The sequence below is a fragment of the Medicago sativa genome, chromosome 5 (genome assembly GCF_051527215.1).
Source record: "Medicago sativa cultivar Bolivia chromosome 5, Bolivia_mono, whole genome shotgun sequence".
Taxonomy (NCBI): Eukaryota; Viridiplantae; Streptophyta; class Magnoliopsida; order Fabales; family Fabaceae; genus Medicago; species Medicago sativa.
This window is the reverse complement of record NC_140753.1, coordinates 53757965-53783915: the sequence shown is the minus strand read 5'-3', so window position 1 is coordinate 53783915 and position 25951 is coordinate 53757965. Positions and strand designations below refer to the sequence as shown.

The following is a 25951-nucleotide window of genomic DNA, read 5'->3' as shown; positions in this document are numbered from 1 at the left end:
GAAAGGAGTAGAAGCAGAAGAACGATTTGTTAAAATTGAAAGGGAGAAGAGAGAAAACCGCACAGAAAGCATCAACTGTGAAATTTTGGTGTGAAGAATGAGTGGGGCGAGCTCTCCTTTTATAGGCAGAGTTCGTGAGAATTACTTGGGGATTAAGTTTGCTTAATCCTTAAGCAAACGTGTTTTACGCGTGACTTGGGGATTAAGTTTGCTTAATCCTTAAGCAAAGCAAACGCGTTTTCTTAATTGGAAATATCCGGAAGTTTCTTGGATCGGGTCGGAATGTAACACATCAATTTGTTACGTGTAACGCTTTCGTATAATGAAAAATTAATTAATTAATTTAACATTTCCAAGTGACAAAAAATATATCAATTTTCCGACCCACGACCCAAGCCCGGCCGGACGGACGGCGGCGTCGTCGTCGTCGCGCGTGATATATATATTTTGTAAGCGTTCACCCGTTCACAAAAATGGGTACCCCAAGAGCACACTCTTGGAGGTCACCCCACCCTTATATAAACACTTACTAGTTGGGGTGACTCTCCAATGTGGGACATTTTTAAGTCACATACCCACACACTAGTTTCTCATAGTGTTTTTCTTTCTTTCCAATTTTCTCACTAGACTTTAACTAGTGTTCCAACATTTCATCTCCCTCTTTATTTATACGTGAGAAAGGTAGGAGTGTTTGGGCGCTAACTTTTCAATTTTCATTTTTCATTTCCCTCTCTCAGATCCCCTGATTTTATTTCCCCTTTTTTTCCTTGAAATTTACTATTACACATAATTCAAACCAAACCCATTCACCACTGGTTGACATGACTCAAATTCAAGCCTTATCCACTTCTCTTCCCAATCTCAAACCGCATCACCACTAGCACCCCAAACACTTCCTACTGTTTCCAGATCTGAAAGCTTAGACTGAAGACAACCTCTCACCATCTCTCAAACCGCATCGTCTCCACCCTCCCTCTTCTTCTCTTATAACATTACACTATGGGAGCTGATGTGTTCCTTTGACAGGTGACTTAATTTTACTGTGCTGGGTTAGCACAATATCTAAAGGCAGAGTAAAAATGAATAAGTTAGAAAGTTTTTTTTTAAGGGAATAAGTTTGAAAGTTGAATCTTATGGTATTGTATTATATGTTTGTGCATACTAATTAATATTGAAATCCATATTCATATTTTTAGTCTGTACCTGTCTAATACGTTTGTGGTTGAATATTGCCCAGTGAGGTGTAACATTAGAAAGAAGCTAATTTGTTGTTTCTTGAATCACATTTCTGATTTCTGATGTGTGGAGACTTTTGTTAAAGAAAACCATAATATATGGATGAATGACGTTTTCTAAATTGCATATTTTAAATGGCGTTTTCTAAATTAATTCATAATTAATGTATGCATATTTGATTCACTTGAAGCATTTCATTCTAATTCATGTTCTGCTGCTCCTTTCAGGAAAATTATTTTGTTAAATGATCTTCTTTTTTAACTCATTGTTAATGTTTTGGTCAAAAAAAAAAAAACTCTTTGTTTAGGTTTTGCGCGAATGTAAGTGTTCATTAGCTATTTGCAGGATGTACTCTATCTTAATTTTAAAATCTCTATCAATACACATGTTGTACTTTCTGCCTTTGTTCAAGCATTACTGTGAGTATTGTTTTCAATTGTTCATCGTGTAATGATGGTAACTTATAAATATTGAGGATGGTGACATTGCTTATAGGCACATTTACGGTACTGAGAGCAATTTTGAGACATGAATGTTTGATATATTTGTGGCCTCCCTCTCTACCATAATAGTTCAAGGTGGCATTTAGCATGCACAAATGAAACTTTTTTGGTATGGTGCACAAATGACAAAATTACCATTGATTTAATATTAAACAATTCAATGGCCAAGATTGCACACCTGGTACTTGAATAGTAGGTATTTTTGAATATTCTTCAAAATTGCAGAAATATCCTTTAACGTTAATGTAATTAAAATTATAAATTGCAGAAATGTCCTTTCACATTAATGTAATTAAATTTGTAAATTGCATAAATATACCACGATGAACAACAAGCAGAACCAGATCTAAAATTCCCTCTTCTTGACACCGTCTTCTCCAGTTTGTTTAACAAAAAAATCCATACAAAAATCTTAGGATCTGAGTTAAGTTTTTTGTTTTGCTTTGAAAGGAACTAGATTGAGTTAAGTGTTGACAAAAAACATCCTTATTCCCATCTTTCCCAGATCTTCATCTTGTTTTTTTTTTTCATTCTCCTTGTTATTGTTTATCTTAACAGCTCCTTGTTGATTCCTAGTGTAACAATGTTGAGCAACACGATTTGATTTGATTTGATATTCCTTAATTGCACTTAACTTTGATTAGAAAACATTTTATTTTGGATATTTCTCGTTTCTGGAATTTTTTTATATGTTCAATGATACAAAAAAATTGCTTGAAATCACAAGAAAATGTTATTTGGTTCATAATTATGTGTTCAAATTGAGTTTTTGATGTTAAAATGGCTTGAAGTTGTGAGTTTTTTGTTCCGAGTTACATGGGTTTTTAATAGGGTCGTTATGACCCGTCTGGAGCTTGAAGAAGCAGAATTACATAAAGAAAAAAAAACAAAAAATTCACCTGTATTAGAGAACGAGTCGAACCCCCGACCTCACCAAATTCAAAGAGCAAAACTTACCAAATGAACCACACGCACTATTGATTATAATAGGCATTTTGGTTTTATTTAACTAGTGGTAACTAGTGTAATGTTGTTTTTATTTTATTTTTTTGACAAAATGTTATTTTTATTTAATAAGTCATTAGGGGTATGGTTGGTTGTGAGAATAGAAAAATACGTTAGATAGAGCAAGAGAAATTTGATTCAAAAATAAAAGAGAGAAATACATTCAGATTTAGAGAGAAATACTTATCATGATTCAAAATACTTATCATTGATTAAATTAGATTAGTGAATGTTTAATCCTTATCATTGTTCTGGCGACCTAATCACTGTTCACCTTCTTATTTAATGACTTCGATTCCCTCCCCCACCATGCCTAAACATTCCACCTCTCCTTCCCAACCATTTCAAATCCCCTGGAAATGTCTTGATGATTCTGGATCTGAAAAGATTGTACCAAATAAACCTTCAAACAAACTACCCAAAGCCCAAATGTCCTTTGCGCAAGCCCTCACCAATGTTTGTGACACCCCTTCCAGTCAACTCCCTAAACCTACAATCAAAGGTAATAAGTTCTCTATTTCGATTCCTGATGAGGAATACGACATGGGCCTGAATGATTGCAAGAATAACTTGCACGCTCGTATCATATGGCCAAAGGGTTCTTCACCCTTAACTGTTGTTGCTCTGAAAGAAAAGCTAAAGCCTGTTTGGAAAAACCTAGCTCCTTGGGGTGTTACCTCCATAAGGAATGGATTTTATGAGTTTGTGTTTTCGTCTATTGAAGATGCACGCAGGGTGAGATCAGTTGGATCATGGATTCTAAATCCAGGGTTACTGAAGCTTTTCCCATGGACCAAAGATTTTTAATCGAAACTGCAAACTAATACTTATGCCCAAGTTTGGTTGAAGATTCATGGTCTGTCTCAGGAATACTGAAGAAAGCGGATCATTTTTGCCATCGCAAGCAATGTTGGCACTCCAATTTGTGTGGACTCAGTAACAAGTAAGCCTGCTATTGAAAGGACCTTTGGTCATTTTGCTAGGGTTTTGATTGACATTGATTTGAGTAAAGAATTGAGGTATGAAGTTCTTGTTGAAAGGACAAGTTATGCTTTCTTTGTGGAATTGGAATATGAAAATCTTCCAGATTTCTGTGGCTATTGTCAAGCGGTGGGTCACAATGTTAATGTCTGCAGGAAAGCTAACAAGCAGCATCTGGTTACTAACGAACAGACGGAACATAATGGAGTAACAGTAGCAAAAAATGACAAAAATAAAGGAAAGGCGCCTTTGGAAAAACAGGACAATGTGTGGATTCCTAAGGAAGTTCCGGTTGTTGATTTAGATAAAGATTCTCAGGACAAACAACCATCTCAGCAGGCTGAAATCAATAATGTAGCAAGGGAAGATGTACCACAAGAGCGGCCTCATCCTGCAGAAGTTGTCAGCAGCAGTCAGCCCAATGTTGTGGACTCAGTGCAACAAGAGGGTCAGCAAACAGAGGATGACATTAGTGATGAAAGTTCGCAAGCATTTGAATTTGTAGACGCTACTCAACTGAACAATGAAGAAACGGATGATCAGTCTAGTCATGAGCAATTCTCACCCACAAGCAATCAGCAGAACATGCATTTCCTAAATAAATCCTGGGAGAATCTAGCAGAGACAGATGTAGAGTTAATCAGGAGACAAGAAGCGGATCTAGTAGCACATTTAGCCAATGATGAAGATATTGATGTGCAGATTCATCAGGAAGATTTGAACAATATTGAGGCCTCTGGATTCAAGTTGGTAACTACCAGAAAAAAGAGAACTCAGAAAGCTAAATCATCTAAAGCAGGCAGCTCACACCTTACAAGATCTAAGGTTCAACCCAAACCATTTAAATGAAGTGCCTTTATTGGAATATTAGGGGTTTAGCTAAGTCCCCATCAAGGTTAGCCCTCCAAAATTTAATTACTGTCCATAAACCTCATATTGTAATTATATCTGAACCTTGGCTTTTGTTTGAACACTTTCCTAGGAACTGGTTTCACAGATTTCACTTTAAACTTTTTGCCCTAAACATTAGGAACAATCTCGACCCTAACCTTTGGTGCTTGTGTCTTAACCACTTAAACCCTGTCATCCTGTCCAACAATGACCAACAAATTACCTTCTCCCTAACAGATAACAACTTAACCTTTTGTATTTCAGCTATATATGCCTCTAACAACTACATACACAGAAGACAGCTCTGGCAAATTCTAGAAAACGTCCAAACCCAACACAATCTGCCCTGGTGCGCAATTGGTGACTTTAATACTATATTAGGGTCTCATGAGCACATGGGTGCATCACCTCCAGCTAGAAGCCCTATGAATGATTTTTCTGACTGGTCCAACCAGAACTGTTTCTTCCATCTACCAACCAGAGGAGTGCAATTTACTTGGACAAACGGTAGAGAGGGGAGAAGGCTCACTGAAAGAAGATTAGACAGAGCAATATGCAACCAATCTTGGCTGGATATGTGCTCCTCTTTGAATGTATCCACCCTTTCAAAGCTGAAATCAGATCATTTTCCTTTATTGATGGATTTTGAAACATCTCCAAACTCTTTTGCTACACAGTTTAAATTCATGAATATGTGGAGTTTGCATGCTGATTGCAGGGATTTGATTCAGCAAAGCTGGAATGAAAGTGTGCTGGGATGCCCCATGTTTATTCTGAATCAAAAGCTGAAACGCCTTAAGCAAAAACTTAAGGTTTGGAATAAAACTGTCTTTGGGAATGTCAACTTAAGAGTCAAAGAAGCCGAGCAAAAGTTGATATACATTCAAGATGATATAGACTCCAATGGTGCCACTGATACCCTCCTTGAACATCAAAAAATGGCTCAAATTTCTTTGGAACATGCTTTAGAAATTGAGGAAGAATTTTGGAGAGAAAAATCAAACACTGCTTGGCATGCCCAAGGAGACAGAAACACCAAATATTTTCATAGATTAGCCAAGATCAAGCACACATCCAAACTCATTGATTCCATTAAAGACGGGGAGAACTTGATTACTGATTCAGACCAAATTTCATCTCACATAACAAATCACTTCCAAAATATTTTTTCTTCTAACTCTTCTGTGCAGGATTTGCAGGTTGCTGAATTGTTAGATGGAGTTATAACTAATATGATAACAGAGGACTCAAATCACATGCTAACTTTGCTTCCAACTCCTCAAGAAATTTTTCATGCGGTGTGCTCTTTGAAGAAAGATAGTGCCCCTGGTCCTGATGGATTTGGGGCAACTTTCTATCAAACTTATTGGGAGATTGTCAAGTTTGATGTTATTAATGTTGTTTTGGAATTTTTTTCAAAAGACTGGTTGCTTCCTAACTTTAATTCTAATACTATTGTGCTTATACCTAAAGTTCCAGATGCTGTAACTGTCAATCAATACAGACCAATTGCTCTTGCAAACTTCAAGTTCAAGATTGTTTCCAAGATTATTGCTGACATGTTAGCTCCTATCATGAAGAACATCATCTCCCCTCAGCAAAGGGGCTTCATTCAAGGCAGGAACATAAGAGACTGTATCTGTGTGACTTCTGAAGCCATCAATCAACTTCATAACAAATCTTTTGCAGGGAATTTGGCTTTCAAAGTTGATATATCTAAAGCCTTTGACACTTTAGAATGGAAGTTTCTGCTCATCGTTCTAAGTAAATTTGGTTTCAGTGACAGGTTTTGCTCATGGATTAAAACCATCCTAAACTCTGCCTCTTTATCTATCAACGTCAATGGGAAGCTGAATGGTTTTTTCAAACAAGAGAGGGGTTAGACAAGGAGACCCCCTGTCTCCTCTCCTTTTTTGTTTGGCAGAGGATGTTTTAAGCAGGAATATCACTAAACTGGTTGAACTTGGCAAGATCAACCTCATCAAAGGCACAAGAAGTACTCCAGTTCCCTCTCATTCCTTATATGCGGATGATATTATGATTTTTTGTAAAGGAAAACTCTCTTCTGTTCATGCTTTAATGAATCTTTTTACTTCTTATGCAATGGCCTCAGGCCAATTTATTAATCCCTCTAAGTCCACTATTTTTCATGGTTCTATCTCAAATGAAAGGCTGGAGCAGATTATTAATTTAATTGGTTTTAATAGAGGCACTCTTCCTTTTTCTTATCTCAGAGTTCCAATCTTCAAGGGTAAGCCAAAGAAATTTCACCTTCAGCCTATTGCGGATAAGATTAAGTCTAAGTTAAGTGCTTGGAAAGCTTCTCTCCTATCTATTGCAGGAAGAGTCACTTTAGTCAAATCCGTTATCCAAGGTATGATTATACACTCTATTTCTGTGTATTCTTGGCCCACTTCATTGATTAAAGATGTGGAAGCTTGGATAAGGAATTTTATATGGAGTGGAGATGTCTCAAAGAGGAAGCTGGTTACTGTTTCTTGGAAGAAAGTCTGTAAGCCGTATTCAGAAGGAGAGCTGGGTCTGAGATCTTTAACTATGGTTAATGAAGCTGCCAACTTGAAGTTGTGTTGGGATCTCATAAATTCAAAGGAGGACTGGGCCATTCTTTAAGGAGCAAGGTCTGCAGAGGTAAAAACATCATCTCTCATCATATTTTCTCTTCAATATGGAGTAGTGTAAAATCTGAGTTCAATATCATAAATGATAATTGTAATTGGATCATTGGTGATGGGGAAAATATTAATTTTTGGCTGGATTCTTGGCTGGATAAACCTCTTGCCTCCATTCTCAACTTGCCCGAAAATGTTCATGGTACTTTAAAGGACAAAGTTTCAGATTTTCTGCACAATTCCAGTTGGTCTCTACCACAGTCCCTGTTATCTTCCTTTCCTTCTCTGCGTCATCTTGTCTTGCAGGTCACCCTTCCCAGTGAGCCAAAGGAGGACAGATTGGTCTGGAAGCACTGTGCTTCAGGGGTCCTATCTCTCAAGGAAGCTTTCATGTTCTAATATGGCGCTGCCCAAAATATTTCCTGGGCGAAGCAAATCTGGTGTGCAGACATCCCCCCTTCCAGGTCCTTAATAACTTGGAGACTCATGCATAAAAAGCTCCCCACAGATGATAATCTAATGCTTAGAGGTTGCAACTTACCTTCAATGTGTTCTTCCTGTCAAGCTGCTTCAGAAACTTCTTTTCATCTTTTTTTTTGAATGCCCCTTTGCTAGTGAAATGTGGTCTTGGTTAACTTCTCTTCTCAATATTCCCCTTCACTTTAGCTCTGCTGAAGATATGTGGTCTCTTCTCCATCCTAATTGGTCTCCCCAATGCAGAATAGTAATTTTAGCTTGTATCATCAACTTGTTGAATATTGTCTGGTTCAGAAGAAATAACATCAGATTTCAGGACAAAACATTAGACTGGAAAACAGCTATCAATATGATTATTTCTAAAGTCTCTCTTTCAGGTAATTTAACATCAAAGACCTCTGCTGCTAATATGTTGGAGTTCTCAATTTTGAAAGCTTGCAAGGTCAACATCAAGCCTCCTAGGACTCCTTTAATCAAAGAAGTTATTTGGGTCCCTCCTTTAATCTCTTGGGTTAAAGTTAATACGGATGGCGCATCCATCAAAAACCCGTCAAGAGCAGCTGCGGGTGGGATTTTCAGGGACTCAGAGGGTACTTGTCTGGGCGGTTTTTCTCAGTTTCTTGGCACAGCGGATGCTTTTCATGCTGAACTGTCTGCAGCTATGAATGCGATAGAAATTGCTTCTTTAATGGGTTTCTCAAATGTATGGTTAGAATCAGACTCTCAACTAGTGATTATGGCTTTCAATTCAGTCTCTGTTGTTCCCTGGGGTTTAAGAAATAGGTGGGAAAATTGTTTAAAACTTACTTACAATATGAGGTTCTGTGCTTCTCATATATATAGAGAAGGGAACACGTGTGCAGATAAACTAGCTAATTTTGGTCTCTCTCTGACATCTTTGGAATTGTTTTGGTTTGATTCCATTCCTGACATAGTCAGTGAGGAGTACATTAGGAATAGGTTGGGTTTACCCAATTTTAGATATGTAACCTTTTGAAAAGGTTTGGTTTGGCCCCCCTTTTCTCTTTTGTACTTCTTTTTCCTCTTTTTGAATAGAGTTGATGCTTTTGCATCTTTTCAAAAAAAAAAAAAATCCTTATCATTGATTAAATTAAATTAAATTAAATTTTTTGGTACAAAATTATTGCTTAAATTCACTAATCTAATTATGATTTTTATTTTAATACACAAATTAAGTATCTTGTTCCATAATTATAATGTTTTCCTCAAAAAAAAAAAAAGTATCTTGTTCCATGCGAAAGTAAGGAAAAATAACGGTGGCAGATTTCTTTTTATGAGAATAGTTGGAAAAAAATTGTTGCTTGTTATTACGTTTTTTTTTAACATTGTCTCTATTAATCGAGTTAAGGTCACGAGCACGCTCGTTGTTGTGTTATACACACTCAACATATATATTTTTAATTAATTAAAGAAAACAATTGAATATAACAAACCTTATCATGTTCCCTCAAAAAACGACTCTTAGTTATCACATAGAGCAAAGTCAAAAACGACTCTTATCAGTTATCACATAGAGCAAAATAAAAAACGACACTTAGCATGCACAAATGAAACTTTTTGTGTATGGTGCACAAATTGCAAAATAAATCAAAATACATACAATAGCCAGTTTTCCAGGTTTTATTGAGTTTTTGACATTGACCCCTAATGTTGTGTTTAATATTATTATAGACACACCACAATAGTTTTGATTTTTGCTGTTGTACCAAATCAGCATATTTTTCTTTTAAATCATTTAACTCATTGGTTCTTACTTCAAAATGTGTAAGAAGTTCTTTAAGTGACTCAACAAGTTCATCTCTGGGAATTTTGGAATATACCTCGTTTTCATCTTCTGAGTCTGAATCTGATCCAGCTTCTGAAGTTGCTGTTGCTACCAACCCAACAGCTACCTTTGCATCTTCATCAGCTTCCTCTTTATCAGATCCAGATTCACTTCCCAAATCATCCCAGGTTGCCATTAAACTCTGCTTAATCTGCTTCTTGAATTTGCTTGGTTTGAATGTAGACCTCTTTGACTTGTCCTTTGACTTTTTCTCTTTGAAGATCAGGGCATTCAGCAATGAAGTGTCCAGGCTTCTTACAGTTGAAGCATCCTTTCTGATCTTCTTTCCTTGAGCTTCTGGAGTTACCCCTTCTGGCGAGAAACTTTCTGTTCTTCTTGGCCAGATACTGAAGTCTGTTTGAGAGCATGGCCATTTCAGCAGCATCTGGTTCAGAATCTGAACTTGACTGTTCTTCCTCTTCAGATTCAACCACTTTGAGAGCTTTTGATGACTTGCCTTTGGATGGAAGAGCTATTGATTTACTCTTCTTAGTAGACTCATGTTCATTAAGACTTAACTCATGAACTTTGAGAGAACTAACAAGATCTTCGACACTTAAAGTGTTTAAATCTTTAGCTTCCTCAATGGCAGTCACCTTTGGTCTCCATCTGGCAGGTAAGCTTTTGAGTATCTTGCTTACATGATCAGAAGCAACATAGCTCTTCTTTAGAATCTGTAGCCCAGAAACTAAGGTTTGAAACCTTGAGTACATCTCCTCAATAGTTTCATCATCCTTCATCTTGAATAACTCATACTGATGTACAAGCAGGAGAGCCTTTGCTTCTTTGACCTTCTTGCTCCCTTCATAGTTTGAACAGAGAGAAGCAAACATAGCTTTAGCAGTGGATTTGTCACTCATCTTCATGTACTCTGCTTTGGGTATGGTAGTGACAAGGGCTCCTCTGATAATATGATGCTTCTTGTAGAGTTTCCTCAGTTCTGGAGTATGTTTCTTTCTATCCACAGCAGCTCCTTCTTCATCAAGGACTAAATCACCAACACCATCTTCCAGAATATCCCATAATTCTTCATCTAGGCTCATGATGTAACTGTAAAAGTTGGTCTTCCACCAAGAGAATTCTTCAGCATCTCCATTGAATTTTGGAATCTTCCCAACACTGGATTTCTTACTATCACTATAATCATGTGAGACATTTTTATAGCTAGTATCACCAGAACCAGTAGGAGGAGGAGTAGACATGTTTTTCTCAGATCTTTGACTGTTGCACGGTTAAGTGTTTCACAACAGACCAAGGCTCTAGATACCAATTGAAGGTGAGAAAAACACAAGAAGGGGGGGTTGAATTGTGTTTTGAAAAATTCTTCAATTCTCCTAAAAACTGAACACACTGATCAGAAGCTAAGTGAGACAGCTTCTGAAGTGATAATCAGAATCTAAATGCAGCGGAATAAAACAGAGAGAGAGAAGAAGAACGACACAAAGCAATTATACTGGTTCCTTTCACAATCCGGAAGTAGTCCAGTCCCCCTTGCACTTCCAAGGAGATTTCACTAAGAGTAATATCTGATTACAATTGCTCAAGCACACAAGCAAGAGACTTCCTTTGCTCAAGCACACAAGCTAGAGACTTCCTTTGCTCAAGAACACAATCAAGAGACTTCCTGCTCAAGCACAACTGCAAGAGACTTCCTAACTAAACAAAATTACATAGAAAATTGTTTAAGGTTGAACACTTGATATACAATCAGAGGTGCTCACAATACAAATCAGATACAGACTCAATGGACTTAAGAATTTATAAGAAATGACTTTGAGACACAGAAATTCTAAGTGAATGCAGAACAATTTCAGCAGAGGTTTGGCACTTGTAAAAATATTGAGAGTCTGTCGTTCAGCATTACCAAATCTCTAGGTCTTCACTCCTTTATATAGAGGTGTGAAAGAGACGTTGTGAAATTGCCAGCACACCAAAGAGTCTTTGTTGAAGCTTGATCTTTCACCAATGATCTTTTGCCTGATTTGGTTGTTGTCCTATGAAGAACCAATTTGAAATCCATTCCTTATCCAAAGGAACATATATGCAGGCGAAACCGTATTCTGGAGCTGTTTTCTTGTCTTGTAGCGTGGACACAAAACAGAGTAGTGGAGAACGTGGTTGTACAATTCGTACAAAGTACAATGTCAACGCTTTCGTCCAAATTGCAAGCACATGCCTTCAAACACCTTTGAAATGACCGTTGCAATGTTCCACTAATTTTCTGTTGTGTTTTCGAATCCAATAGACAGCTTCTGATAATGTGGCTTCTGATGATACAACTTCTGATGGTGCAGCTTCTTCAGCTTCTGATGATGCAGCTTCTGATGATACAGCTTCTGATAATGTGGCTTCTGGACCTCTTGTCTTCAGGAGCACTATTCTTCAGGAGCACTATTTCTTCAGGAGCACTATTTCTTCAGGAGCAGCTTGACTTCAGGAGCACTTTTACTTTCAGGAGCGTATTGCCTTCAGAATCATCTAAGCTTCATTTTCTTTTGCTCTTTATTTGCTCATTCAGAACCAATTAATGAAGTAACTTTTTAACTGTGGTCCTGTACACTTGAACAAATATTAGCTAGTCCAATTTACAATTTTTAATACCTTGTTATCATCAAAACTCTTTGAGGTTCATTGTTAAACACATTTTGTTCCAACATCCTTAATAAGTACTTTTATTAAAAAATTATAAATAAGTGATGTGTCATGTGGGGTCCATTTAAGGAGTCCTTGTTAAGGAACTACCATTGTGGATGCTCTTATGGTTTGTATGGAGTTATCTCTTCCTTGATGTTATGCTTTTTAATGAACGAGGGAGGTTTCACATTTGTTATGATGATAGTGTCTTTCAAGTTTTAGGTGATGCTAAGGAGATTCCATTTGGTTCACATGAAAGTATAGATGAGAGTGATAATACTAATGACGAGATGGGCGAAGATGACGGCGAAGATGACGAGTGTCCTTTGTATTTATTGTGGTCTTGACCAAACTTATGTTGGTTGTTAAGTTTAGAAACTACTTGTTTTCTGTGTACTAAATAAAAATATGTAAATAGAATATTATGCAATTATATGATAATTTTGAATATTCTATGTTATTTTAAATTGAATTGATTTTCTATATTTAAGAAAATTATGGATAAAAAAGGTGCATGTGATAACCGATAAGACTCATTATTTCAAAAAAAATAAAAAATGATAAGGCTCTTGCAATATTCTTAGTTCCATTTTTTTGGCTTTGACTTTGCTTTATGTGATAACTGATAAGAGTCGTTTTTTATTTTGCTCTATGTGATAACTGATAAGAGTCGTTTTTGACTTTGCTCTATGTGATAACTAAGAGTCGTTTTTTGAGGGAACATGATAAGGTTTGTTATATTCAATTGTTTTCTTTAATTAATTAAAAATATATATGTTGAGTGTGTATAACACAACAACGAGCGTGCTCGTGACCTTAACTCGATTAATAGAGACAATGTTAAAAAAAAAACGTAATAACAAGCAACAATTTTTTTCCAACTATTCTCATAAAAAGAAATCTGCCACCGTTATTTTTCCTTACTTTCGCATGGAACAAGATACTTTTTTTTTTTTGAGGAAAACATTATAATTATGGAACAAGATACTTAATTTGTGTATTAAAATAAAAATCATAATTAGATTAGTGAATTTAAGCAATAATTTTGTACCAAAAAATTTAATTTAATTTAATTTAATCAATGATAAGGATTAAACATTCACTAATCTAATTTAATCAATGATAAGTATTTTGAATCATGATAAGTATTTCTCTCTAAATCTGAATGTATTTCTCTCTTTTATTTTTGAATCAAATTTCTCTTGCTCTATCTAACGTATTTTTCTATTCTCACAACCAACCATACCCCTAATGACTTATTAAATAAAAATAACATTTTGTCAAAAAAATAAAATAAAAACAACATTACACTAGTTACCACTAGTTAAATAAAACCAAAATGCCTATTATAATCAATAGTGCGTGTGGTTCACTTGGTAAGTTTTGCTCTTTGAATTTGGTGAGGTCGGGGGTTCGACTCGTTCTCTAATACAGGTGAATTTTTTGTTTTTTTTTCTTTATGTAATTCTGCTTCTTCAAGCTCCAGACGGGTCATAACGACCCTGTTAAAAACCCATGTAACCCGGAACAAAAAACTCACAACTTCAAGCCATTTTAACATCAAAAACTCAATTTGAACACATAATTATGAACCAAATAACATTTTCTTGTGATTTCAAGCAATTTTTTTGTATCATTGAACATATAAAAAAATTCCAGAAACGAGAAATATCCAAAATAAAATGTTTTCTAATCAAAGTTAAGTGCAATTAAGGAATATCAAATCAAATCAAATCGTGTTGCTCAACATTGTTACACTAGGAATCAACAAGGAGCTGTTAAGATAAACAATAACAAGGAGAATGAAAAAAAACAAGATGAAGATCTGGGAAAGATGGGAATAAGGATGTTTTTTGTCAACACTTAACTCAATCTAGTTCCTTTCAAAGCAAAACAAAAAACTTAACTCAGATCCTAAGATTTTTGTATGGATTTTTTTTTAAACAAACTGGAGAAGACGGTGTCAAGAAGAGGGAATTTTAGATCTGGTTCTGCTTGTTGTTCATCGTGGTATATTTATGCAATTTACAAATTTAATTACATTAATGTGAAAGGACATTTCTGCAATTTATAATTTTAATTACATTAACGTTAAAGGATATTTCTGCAATTTTGAAGAATATTCGAAAATACCTACTATTCAAGTACCAGGTGTGCAATCTTGGCCATTGAATTGTTTAATATTAAATCAATGGTAATTTTGTCATTTGTGCACCATACCAAAAAAGTTTCATTTGTGCATGCTAAGTGCCACCGAATTTTATAGGAGAAATTAGCTTGATAAGGAAATGTATTTAAAAGTTATTTTGACGAAAAAAGTACTTCCTCCGTCCCTTAATAAATGACCTAGTTGACCATATTACGCATACCAATGCATAACTTTGTGGTTAAATATCTTGAATAATATATTAGAAAAAATTATGAAAATTTGATCTTTTGAAAATACTCATCGAGACGAATCTAACGACATCTTATATGATATTATTTATCTTTGTACATTAGTAGAAAAATATGGTCAAAGTAAGTTAGGTCAAAATTGCAAATTTTCAACTAGGTCATTTATTAAGGGACGGAGGGAGTACTAAAGTTTTTTTTTTTAAGGAAATTTTTTAAAATTCAGCATACACTTATAAATAGACAAAGCAAAGAGAGAAAAAAACCAGATTTTTACAATTTCCTCTTCTTCCTTCCATTATCTATCCACCATTACAAACCAAAATCCTACAAAACTCACATGCAATTGAAGGTTTAGAATGCTTAGAAGGAACTTAACTCATGAAGAAGAAGAATTTTGGGGTTAGGGTTTAAAATTGATAAAGGGGAATTGAAGGAGAATAAATCAGAATTTGTATGGAGTCAAAGTTGAAGGAAGACGAAGGTGGGTTCCCTTCTCTCATTCCTTATTATTTTGGGATTAAGGGTTTGAATTTGGATTTTGGGATTTTAATCTATGAATGTGAAAATCATGGAGCATGCATGTAGTATGATGAAATTATTGCATATATGCTTTTGAGTAATTCATCTCTAGTGATGTATGATTATTAATATATCTAGAAAATAAGTTGATGTTTGATTATATGGGAATATATGATTAAGGTGAAGAGATTAGTAAAGGAGATAATTAGTAAGAATGTGATTATCCATTATATACTTGATAATAAATTAAGTAGTAGTAGTAGTATAAATAATAATGGATGTTGATTGAAAACTAACATATGTTGTCTAATTAGTTATAGAATTGGATATATCGTCATGCAACAAGTATATAATAATAATAATAATAATAATAATAATAATAATACTAATTAACTAAACCGTGATTATTTTACTAGGATGTGGTCTGGTAACTATGCCTAGACAAAGAAAGTAAGTATATTTTAAGATTACTAGTCTATGCGTCTAGGCAGTGTCACAGTAAATTGGGGCAGAAATAGAAGCTAAGGCAATCCTCCGAGCACAGAGGAAAGTTTTAGGTATCAGTTACGATGTAGGCAGGCAGTGGGGCGCCACTTGCAAAGCTTTATTATAGCGTACTACGCTTCTACCTCATTGTAAGAAAGGAAACTAAAGGCGCCACCCTCAACAAGCTAGTTGAGCTCAAAAACTGTTCCTCTTGTTTATTTTTTGAGGTATTCTTTTTATAAGCTGCAAGGTTTTTCATTGCCAACTATGCAATATGATTATGAGCTATGCCGATGTTGAGTTAGAAAATGTTCTGATCTGTTTATGGTGTAAGGAATTATTTTACTGGTTATAAATGTTGGTGTTGTTCTTTAGATGTATTGTGTTACTGTTGGTTTACTTTCAAACCCATATGATCTCTTTCTCTATTTGTTTATACTTTATGCATACATGCTGCCATGAGTGTTCTGTTTTTGACCTTCGATATCAGAATGAAGGAGTTTAAAATCAGAGTTTTAACCTTAACTTTGCTTTGTAAATGATTGGGAAATATGGAATAAAAATGAAGAAAGAGCCACATGCTAATCTTATGAATTTGACTTGGACGCTGTGGTAGTACTAGGCGTTGAGTCCTATTACTAATCTGTCCAAATTAATTAAGTGATATCCCATCATCTCATGATTAAGCCTAGCAATGTCTATAAACCAATTTAAACGTAGAAAATCTATTTTGGAGAGCAGAAGTACATTTTTTTTCTTCTTCAAATTAAGTGGGTAACAAACTTTAGTTATGATATGAAGCTGCTATAAATATAGCATGTATTCTTTATATCCAATTTCCATATGTGAACACAAACTTGTTTGCAATGAATTGTGGCAATTTGACTCTTATAGGCAAATTTGAAAAGTAGGGTTACTAAACTAAGTTTAATAAGAAAATGTGAAAGAATTTTGACTCCAAAATCTAGATGTGAAAGGTAACCTTAGGCCAAAAACCAGATCTGAAAGGATTTTGACTCCAAAGCTTCTTCCTCAGTTTTAGGTTGGTGAAAGTAATTGGACTGCAAAATATGTCAACACAATAAGATGCATAACTAGACTTAATTCATCTCTTACTAATTTCATACCTGCACTCCATGTGTTTAACAGTTAATTTAATTTGACTTCGGGCAACATTTGTCCCTCAAACTCTTTACTTCACGCTTCAGTTCTTAATAACATCGACCGAGGCTGGTCACCTTGTGACAATCTGATAACTGTCTTCTCTTCCCCTTTTGTTTTTATGAATTTCAGTGCAGGAAGGCAAAAGATCTTTATCTATGGATGGCAAAATGTCCTAATGGCCCGTCTGTAAAATTTTTAGTTAGTGCCGGTAATATTCTCATCCGATCCTTATCTTAAGGTTACTATCAAAACTGATTTCCTTGCTATGATTATATTCTATGCCAATGCCAGTATTCTCGTTCTTCGGTGTTCTTTTTGAATTATGATTGATGTCCCTCCCTCCCTCCCTCTATCCAGTGCACACAATGGAGAAATTGAAGCTAACTGGAAATCACCTAAATGGTTCCCGCCCCTCTTTTGACATTTTCTACAAATTTTGAAAAAGATGCACATTGGAAACTGTTAAAGGAGATGCTGTTACACGTATTTTGTTGATTACTATGTACCATTTTGGACACAATATCAAAGTTTATAATTTCAATAATACCATCTTAGTTTGTTGCTTTGTGATGTTGGATGAATTGCTAGTATAATTGAAAATTGTTTTATGTGCACTTTTTTGATGTATTTTTGGCTGTTGGATAGTTTAATTTGTGTAAGATGTGGATCAATCATTTATTCCTGTCCATAATTCTCTAATTTGTGTTCTTGTACCTGATTTATGTATTTGAGTGTGCTCAGTGGATTGTGTGCGTGTGAGTTTGTGTTTTTACCGGTGATTAAAATAATAGAAGTATACACAATTTTGATTGTTGCTGACATACTCTTTCTCTCCTTCATTCAGATATTTGAAACACCGAAGGATCATAGAAAAGCAAAGCCTTTCCATGATCACGTTTTTGTTTTCTCAATAGTTGACAACCATATATGGTTCAGAAATTATCAGGTTTGTGTTCGCATTTGCACAAGATCTAAATATTGGCATACACATCGTTTTTCAAATCTGCATTAGTTTAAAGTTTAAAACTGTTAGCTTTCTAAAAAGTTTAAGCATTCTGATTATAATTACTTAATGACGTTGACTGTTTGGTTTAGCCATAAGTTATTGACTGAAATGAAATTGAGACACATAATATAAACTTTCTCTCTCGTGAACTTCAGTGATGAATAAATTGGGTTTCTGAAAAGAACAATCAGAATTAAGCATATGATAAAAGATATATGCTTTAAGAGTTCAAACAACTACTTTGAAGACCTAGAGAATAATGACTATTGTGGTAAGAGTCTAAATTTGATGTGAAGTCAATGCAAAACCTATTAAACTATCAATTGAACTAAAGTGTCCATTTCATTATTGTTTTCAAAGATTAGAAAAAAAGCTTGTAACTTATTTTCTATTTCAATAAGTGGCTCCATATGGTTCACTGATGGTGTAAAACTTCTAAAACTTGCAATGGATAAAAATTAAATCCTTTTCTAATATGGAATGTATGCAGTGTTTCTTGCTAGGAATTCAGTTTATTTGTTTAATTATGGCTCAGCCTTATCAAACTATTGTTAATTGAATTGAGTCTGATTTTAGTTTGGTGGCTTTACAAGCCTGCGATATATCATTTAGTGCAGGATACTAAGCAATCAGATTGGGTCATTTGTATTGTACTCTTAGTATGTGTTTGCTTTGGCGTTTAAGATGCCATTCACACATTTCAAAGTCTTTTTACCGTGAAAAATAGAAGCTGAAAATACCAGCTTCTCTCTATACGTCCGTCAAGTGGCAGTGCACTGCACAAACAAACATAGACTTAGTAGACAATGTTATTTGTAAGCTAAATTAAACGAGTACACCACTGAATGCTATTATTGTCTATTCACATTGTCTACACTCCTATTAGAAAAAGAAAAAATATATCTCACATAGATATGCATGTCTTAAACAACATGACATTACCTGCCAATCAAAGATGCTCGGATACATAGTATGATGCAACACTGATACAGGGGTACATGAAGTTTTTAAAAATCAGTATTTGACTTGGTCAAGATACATTGATTGCACAACGTTTGTAAGAGATATTCACTATGCTAATTACTAAATTAATGCATACAGTATCAGTAGCCAATATATGATGATCACAATTTACAAAAAGTACTTGTGATCATAACAAGTAGGATTAATTACATTTCTTTCCCTTACCTGTATCAGATTATATTCTTTCTACTATATGAGTATCAAATGCATTATTGATGGATATACTGGAGTTACTCTTCACGCATTTGATGGTCTACATATTAATATAATGAATTTAATTTTAGTTATTTTATAATGCATTGAGGCGTCTTAATAAACTAAACAATATAGCGGTATCCTTTGCTGAAAGTACACTTGCGGGTATCGTTTTGCAATGCTTGTCTCACTTTCTACATTGTAATTCCCATGCAGATATCTGTTCCTCATAACGAGTCAGACACATTACCTCGAGGAGGCCTTGATAAAATGACATTGATCGAGGTCTGAAAATTTGCCATTGATTTGTATTTTGATTTTGATCTATCAATTCCTAAATTTCCCTTAACATGTGTGTGCAAACTACTTGTTTAGGTTGGTCCGCGGTTTTGCTTAAACCCAATTAAAATATTTGGTGGCAGTTTTGGAGGCCCAACATTATATGAGAATCCATTCTATGCGTCACCAAATCAGGTAATGATCAATATATTTTCCATTTATGCTCAGTAATTTCTATAGAGAGCTACTGTAAATAACTTTATCATCTTGGTTTTTGTAGATTCGAGCTTTGCAGAAAAAGAAGGCTGGAACGTTTGCAAAGAAAGTAAAAGCAAAGACAAGGAGGAAAATGCACGAGATGGCTAATCCTCTTGAGCCTGATGAGTTTGCAGATATGGGGAAAGATTAGTGTTAAATATACATGCATGACCTTTCACTGAAAGTTAGAATGAACATTTCACCTTGTATGATTTCAGTATGAAATTTTAATTTTTGGTTGGTAGCCCTGTGCTTTTGTAGCGTCTTTGATTTTATGAATCACTTTATATGTTCCGGTTGGATATATAAGGTGTACTTTTGTTTGTCATCAAACTATGATCTTTAACAAAAACTATATTTCTATAAATCTGTACTGTTATTTTCTTTAATTCTTGGGGGAGATTTTCCTACCCTTAGTTGTATAACAATTATTTTTTCTGCTGTATAAATATTCTTATATGTTGGTTTCATTGCTCAATGGTGCAAGTTGTCCATGTCTACGGTAACACTGGAAAATGGAAATGTTTAGAGATGACATTAAGTTGTTCCGTTGGATTCGACTACTGTGAGATTGTAACATTGCAGTCACAGAGGGTTTGGGATGAGCGTTGATGGAGTTTGATTTCCACTCATAATTTCAAAGTCATATAACAGAAACTTTTCTCACATAAGTTGTAATAAAATGGAAAGCATCTCTAATCGTTATGCTTTAAATGCCATAGTTTTCTTTATGCCCTGAAAGGTTATACTTAAATCTTATATATTACTGTATAACATTTAACACAAGCACTTTAATTTCACTTTCTTTATAGGCCTGATTACACTGCAAATAACTTGCTATTTTGTTAATTTATTCCAAAGTTTTTTTTATTGGAGTATTTACAAGGGTGAATTGAATTTATGACTAGCTGCTGTTTAGCAAGTCATTGGTTCTTGATCTGCTCTCATCTTGTTGGAGTTCTGAAATAGTAATTTCTACATCTATTTGCTTCCTTAGGATTCTTCATATGATTCATTTTCAGTGCTTCTCATTACCATGTTATTTCTCTCTAACTTTACAAGAAAAATTTGTGATTCTTTGCTGGCATTACTTCATATCAGTGGCCATGTCTTTGAAACTAACATAGAGATTGTGGCAACTAAGAGAACAATAGTCACTTGAAAGGGCAAGATAATACTTGAGGAAGAACTGTCTTGCTGAACCTTCTCATAAGGAAATCCAATTGATAGTGGTGGTGGTGGTGGAGGAAATGCATCATTTGGTTTGTTAATCCTGTTGTAAAATGTTTGGTTTAGAGTTAGCAAAAAATAAGTATGCACAAATGTTCATTATTATCGTTGATGAATATGTTGTGTCAGGAGTGTCCACGATGTATTGAAGTTTGTCTCAGTTGTTCGACACACATCATACGTTTCGTACATGCATTAGACATTGATGTTTGTCCAACCTAGGGACATATCTAATCTCAGAAGTGTGTGTTACATATGTTTTGTTTGCAAGTATTAAGCATATCATACATGTGACGATAAATTGAAAAAAAATGGAAAACTATTTGAGGGAGAAAGCAAATTTACTTGTTGCTGGTAGGACAGAACACAATGTCATATTCATAAGCTTTGCAAGTGAAAGTGCTGGTGCCATCATCAAATGCATAGCTATAAGCTCTTGGACAAGCCTTCTTGAAAATTGTGGAATAGAAAGAAGGTTGGCATGTTGTTGGATTAGCATATTGTCCACTGCAACAGTATTGATCTGATCCAAATGCTTCACAGGCACTCTTACACCCAACTACACTACCTTGGTATCCATCACCACCGACTACTTGAAGTTCTTTAGGACAACCTGTAAAATGTTAATTTTTTAATCAAAATTTTACTTGCATGTTATAAACGTATACTTAATGGCCTTATTAATTTAGAACTCATACCTCTGTTAATATCAGTCACACAACCTGTGGAATTACATGCACTTTTACCATATACACCTCTTGGTAGAACAAGCATTGGGAGATTGTATCCATCAACCATGCTAACATCATAGAAATCTTGTTGATCACCTTGTCCAATTGTAATCTCGAAAAGGGAAGTAGGTGGAGCTGCACCATTCCCATCACATTCAAGTCTTCCACCACAATCACCTGTTTGGCATTTACCAATTCCTGATGCATCAAATGTGCAACCAGTCCTTGCCCATATCCGACCCGACCACCCTGGAACACTTGTTAGTTTCGCAGCTTGACCTGAGTCAAGCTGAAATCCGGTTGATGGAAGCGCCGGCGTGCCTGCACCGGCAAGTGTGCCGGGCCATATAGTATAAGGGCAATTGTTTGTTATGGTGAATATGCTAGAGAAAGAAAAAGATAACAAAGTAAAAACAAAAAAAATGAAACTTTGGAGTTTCCAAGGTACAATTCTTGGCATTATCAATGGTTATAGTTGTTTGTTATTTTATGGTTGTGTCCTTTGGGAAAGAAATAGAAAGAATTGATAATATGTGATGTAGAAATAATGCATATATAATGTTTCTCATATTTGTAATATAGAGTATTTTTGTGTTATGATGAGTTATGAGTTTCTTTGGTATTAAAAAACCAAAACGTTACTTTGCTTTGATGAAATTCTTAGCCGCAAAATCAACTTTATGGGTTTAGTATTTCTTTTATTGTGGATAGCCTAACTTAGAAGCAATTCTTTGCCTTTTCTATTTCATGAGAGAAATGAAAATGTACAAATAAGGAAATCTATCTGAAAATCTTTATCAAAGAAATCTATATAGAAACCTATGACAAGAGAATCATGCCAGGAAATTGGGATTCGAGGTTTCAAAAAGTTGGCAAGTTGGTTAGGATAATCCTAAAAAGAAGTGACCCATATGATTCCTCATATATGCATTATATTTCCCTCGGTAGTACTTCAAAGTTCAAACCACTCCCTTTGACCTTTTAGGAGTGACTTTGTAACAGTGACATACACCCATTAATTATGAGATTGTGAGGTAAAGAATAACTTTTCAACTTGAAATTTGACCATCACCTCTTTAGTAACTAGCCCCACCTCACAAACTTTTGGACCAAAGCTGGTAGAATTTTGTTTGGAAAATGGTAGAATTTGGTATTAATGTTTTAAGCTTAAAAAAATTGAAACTTCTTGGCACTTTTTATTTATTTTAAATTCCATAATTTGTAGAGAGTGGAAATTTTCTATCAGCAGTTATTGGAAAAATGACAACATTCTTGCTTAGTGAGTTGGAGATTATTATGAATCATGGAATTATAGAAAAAAAAGATCGTAATGATCAGCAAAAAAAAGCATAGGACCACTAATGAGAGAAATATTCAGAGTGTTTTATTTAAAACGAATATAAATCGATAAAAGATAATGAAAATGGTAAAATGAGTGTTCTTATTTATAAAGATTAGTTGGAGTAACTAACTCTTTTAACTAACTCTAACCAAGATACTAACTCTAGTTAACCTATCAACTAATTGTAGTAGACTATTCATACCGTGATAAAGATCAAGGTTCACAAGCTGTCCTTTTTCAGTTTTGAAAGAGTCTTGTTTAGATATTGTAGGTCAATTTGAAAACTTCCAAGTCCTAAAATAAACTTGTCTAATTTCATAGTTTCTTTCTGGCAAAAGTGATTGACATTAAAATAAAAAATAAAAAACTTAAGAATATACTTTATCAACTTCCATATATATGGTGGCATAACTGCTCTTGCTTCAATTCTTTTGACACATTGTAGTGCCAATATATCCTTTTAACTCTTATAGGCCCATTCTCCAAACTTCTCCAAAGAAAGATAAAGTTGCAATGCTTGTGCCTACATGAAGAAAATTAAAATTTATCAAATATTGCATGTTATTATAACATAGAGAAGATCTATATCATAAGAAATCATTCATTATTGCAATACAAATGTTTTGAAGAAGTTTAATATAATACAAGGGATTGGACATGCATTCAATCTATGCATGCATGATACAATGAAGCCACAAGAGAGTCAGAAATTGTAAAACTTGAGAAATCAACACAAACCCACATTGAGCTTAAATGCACAATCATGCATGTACACTACACATGCATATCAACTCAACAACAAGCACATGCAAGCACACGTATAGTCTTAATCTTAGACGGTTGTTCCAACTTCAAAAGTAGAAAAATATATGAGAAGACTCGCCAAACACGGATAATGAATCAATGATGTTGATTTCGAAAACTAAAACAATGGTCAAGCCTCTTTGCACAAAATCTTCTCCTCCTTCTCTATTGTTCAAGCTGAGTGTGTAATGTGTTTCTCTTTCCTTCTTCTGAGGTTTGTAGAGACACGTTATAGCCTTTTAGGTGTGTGTCTTGTGAGTGGGAGTGAGCTAGTAATAGAGAGGGAGATGCATTGATTTTTTAGGTGACATATTTTCCCATTTTAATCCCAAGAATTTCTCTAAGGCTTCTACAAGTCCTGGCTCGGGTGAAAATAAGCTATGCCGAGCCTGGTAAGCCTAAATCCGACTTGTCAAAAATTTAAGTCCTAGGTATGATCTTCGATCTATCATAGGTTTACTTTTTATATTTGAGTTTGACTTTTTGGAAGTCTTATATGGTCTAATAGTTTGCTTAAAAGTTAATTTTACATGAACATAATTAAATAAATAATGTGGTTTCAGTTTAAATAGACTCGCAAACTAATAGAGGCAAAATTACACTTTTAGTCCCTTAACTTAATTTCAGGTAACAATATGGTCCTTTATCTTTTTTTAATTTCAATTCTGTCCTTTTAGTCGATTTTCATATGGATTTTCAAGCTTCAAATCTAATATTCTTATGCAAACATAGATGAAGACCATAAATTTGAAGATTTAAATGCTAGAAGAAAATAAAACCATGAATTTGAATCTTAAAAATCCACATGAAAATGGACCAAAAGGACAAAATTGAAATTAAAAAAAGATAAATGACCAAATTGTTACCTGAAATTAAGTTAAGGGACTAAAAGTGTAATTTTATCACTAATAGATGAATGAGATGAAACTCTTTTTTGATTGATATTTAACATGAAATTTTAGAAAATTTGAATATAAATTATATCATATTTCAATTCTAGTTTATAATACATTTAAATATGTGAAAAATTAATGTGCTAATAAACTTAAATTACTAAAAATATTAACAAATTAATATTTTGATTCAAAGTACAAAATATGACATAATTAATATTAGTAATATATAATATTATTCATATTTACCTAAGTAGGCTGATCTAATAAGATTAAAATGCTTTTTTATCGCCTGACCTTTTTAGTTAAATAGACTTTTAAAAAAGTCTAAGCCTTCTTTATTTATGAAAAAATATGATCTGACCTATCGTAATTAACAATATACTTTTGAATGTAAACAATTGTGTAATTCGCAAGAAACTCATTCTCTATTTTATGTTTGAATCTTGCATTGAAAATTTTCATTGCTAACAAAAATTTTCTATGTAGTTTCTAAAAATACTTAAATCATAAAAAATAAAGTGAATAAATCTATCAAACAAGTGATTTTTTTTTTTACTTTTTTATTTTAATCAACTTATGACAAATAAAGTTATTTGAGGTAGTTTTTTTTTTTTTTTAAGGAAATAAGGGGTTAGCCAACAAAAAAATAAACTAAAAGCCTCTCGAAAAAGCTAGAACTTTGCAATAAGCAGATAGAACAAGAGGAAAAAACTAGGAGCTATATAAAAATTCCTAATGGTATGAGGCAAACTAACGCCAAATTTCCTTAAAAAAGTCATTCCAACGTTGGCTCTATTATTCGAGATTGCATTAGTTATAAGGGTAGTTTTCGTAGTTTAAATTTTTTGCATGTTAGGCGTGAAGCCAACCAAGCTGCTCATTATTTAGCTAAATATGCTCTTAAAAATTTAGACTGTATATGGGTTGTATTTCTGCAGTCTTGGCATTTGATTTATTGCCAGACTTTCGTTAATGAAATTATTTTTAACGTAAAAAAAAAACGCCAAATTTGGCAAGGGTATTGCAAAGAGTAAGATGAGAAAGATCCGAGTAATTTTTTTATTTGTCTAGCCAAATTATAGCAATGGTATTGCAAACTACATCCCTTTTGAGATAAGATATAACGGTGTCATCGAGTCGGATTCAACTTATTATCATTGGAGAAATGATATTCTAACAACTATTTTGTGACAACCTATGTGACAACTTTATCTCTCATACTCACATTATCTTTTTACTTTCTCTCTCTATTGCTTTGGTTTCCGTGTCACTATCTACTTTTCCTTTGAAAATTGGTGGTTGTCACAAAAGTTGTTGATTTTTGGTTGTTAGAATATCATTGCTCTTATCATTGAGGTAGCCAAAGCTACCCCACATTTGCTCCTAGCTTCCCTCTGGCCATAAGTATTTTCTTATAT

At 34.2% G+C, this 25951-nt stretch overlaps 1 protein-coding gene, 1 long non-coding RNA gene and 1 pseudogene across 3 annotated transcripts; 2 read left to right on the top strand and 1 right to left on the bottom strand.

Annotated features, from left to right (window-relative positions):
• The first annotated feature begins 653 nt into the window (after window positions 1-653).
• On the top strand, window positions 654-12679 carry LOC146923025 (uncharacterized). The gene is made up of 2 exons (XR_015012679.1): window positions 654-1026; window positions 12426-12679. It is a non-coding gene; the product is annotated as an uncharacterized LOC146923025 (long non-coding RNA).
• A 3015-nt stretch (window positions 12680-15694) lies between these two features.
• Window positions 15695-19919, top strand: LOC146923024 (ribosome biogenesis protein BRX1 homolog 2-like; annotated as a pseudogene). The gene is made up of 7 exons (XR_015012678.1): window positions 15695-15832; window positions 16899-16977; window positions 17127-17252; window positions 17614-17715; window positions 19210-19278; window positions 19369-19467; window positions 19553-19919. The product of XR_015012678.1 is annotated as a ribosome biogenesis protein BRX1 homolog 2-like (transcript).
• Window positions 19920-20304: 385 nt separating this feature from the next.
• Window positions 20305-22084, bottom strand: LOC146923023 (Pathogenesis-related thaumatin superfamily protein). Its single transcript, XM_085715778.1, has 3 exons — window positions 21459-22084; window positions 21106-21373; window positions 20305-20803 (listed from the first exon to the last, which is right to left on the bottom strand). The coding sequence occupies exons 1-3, from the start codon at window positions 21949-21951 to the stop codon at window positions 20623-20625; spliced, it is 942 nt and encodes a 313-aa protein (XP_085571904.1). The 5' UTR covers window positions 21952-22084; the 3' UTR covers window positions 20305-20622.
• Between the last annotated feature and the right edge of the window lie 3867 nt (window positions 22085-25951).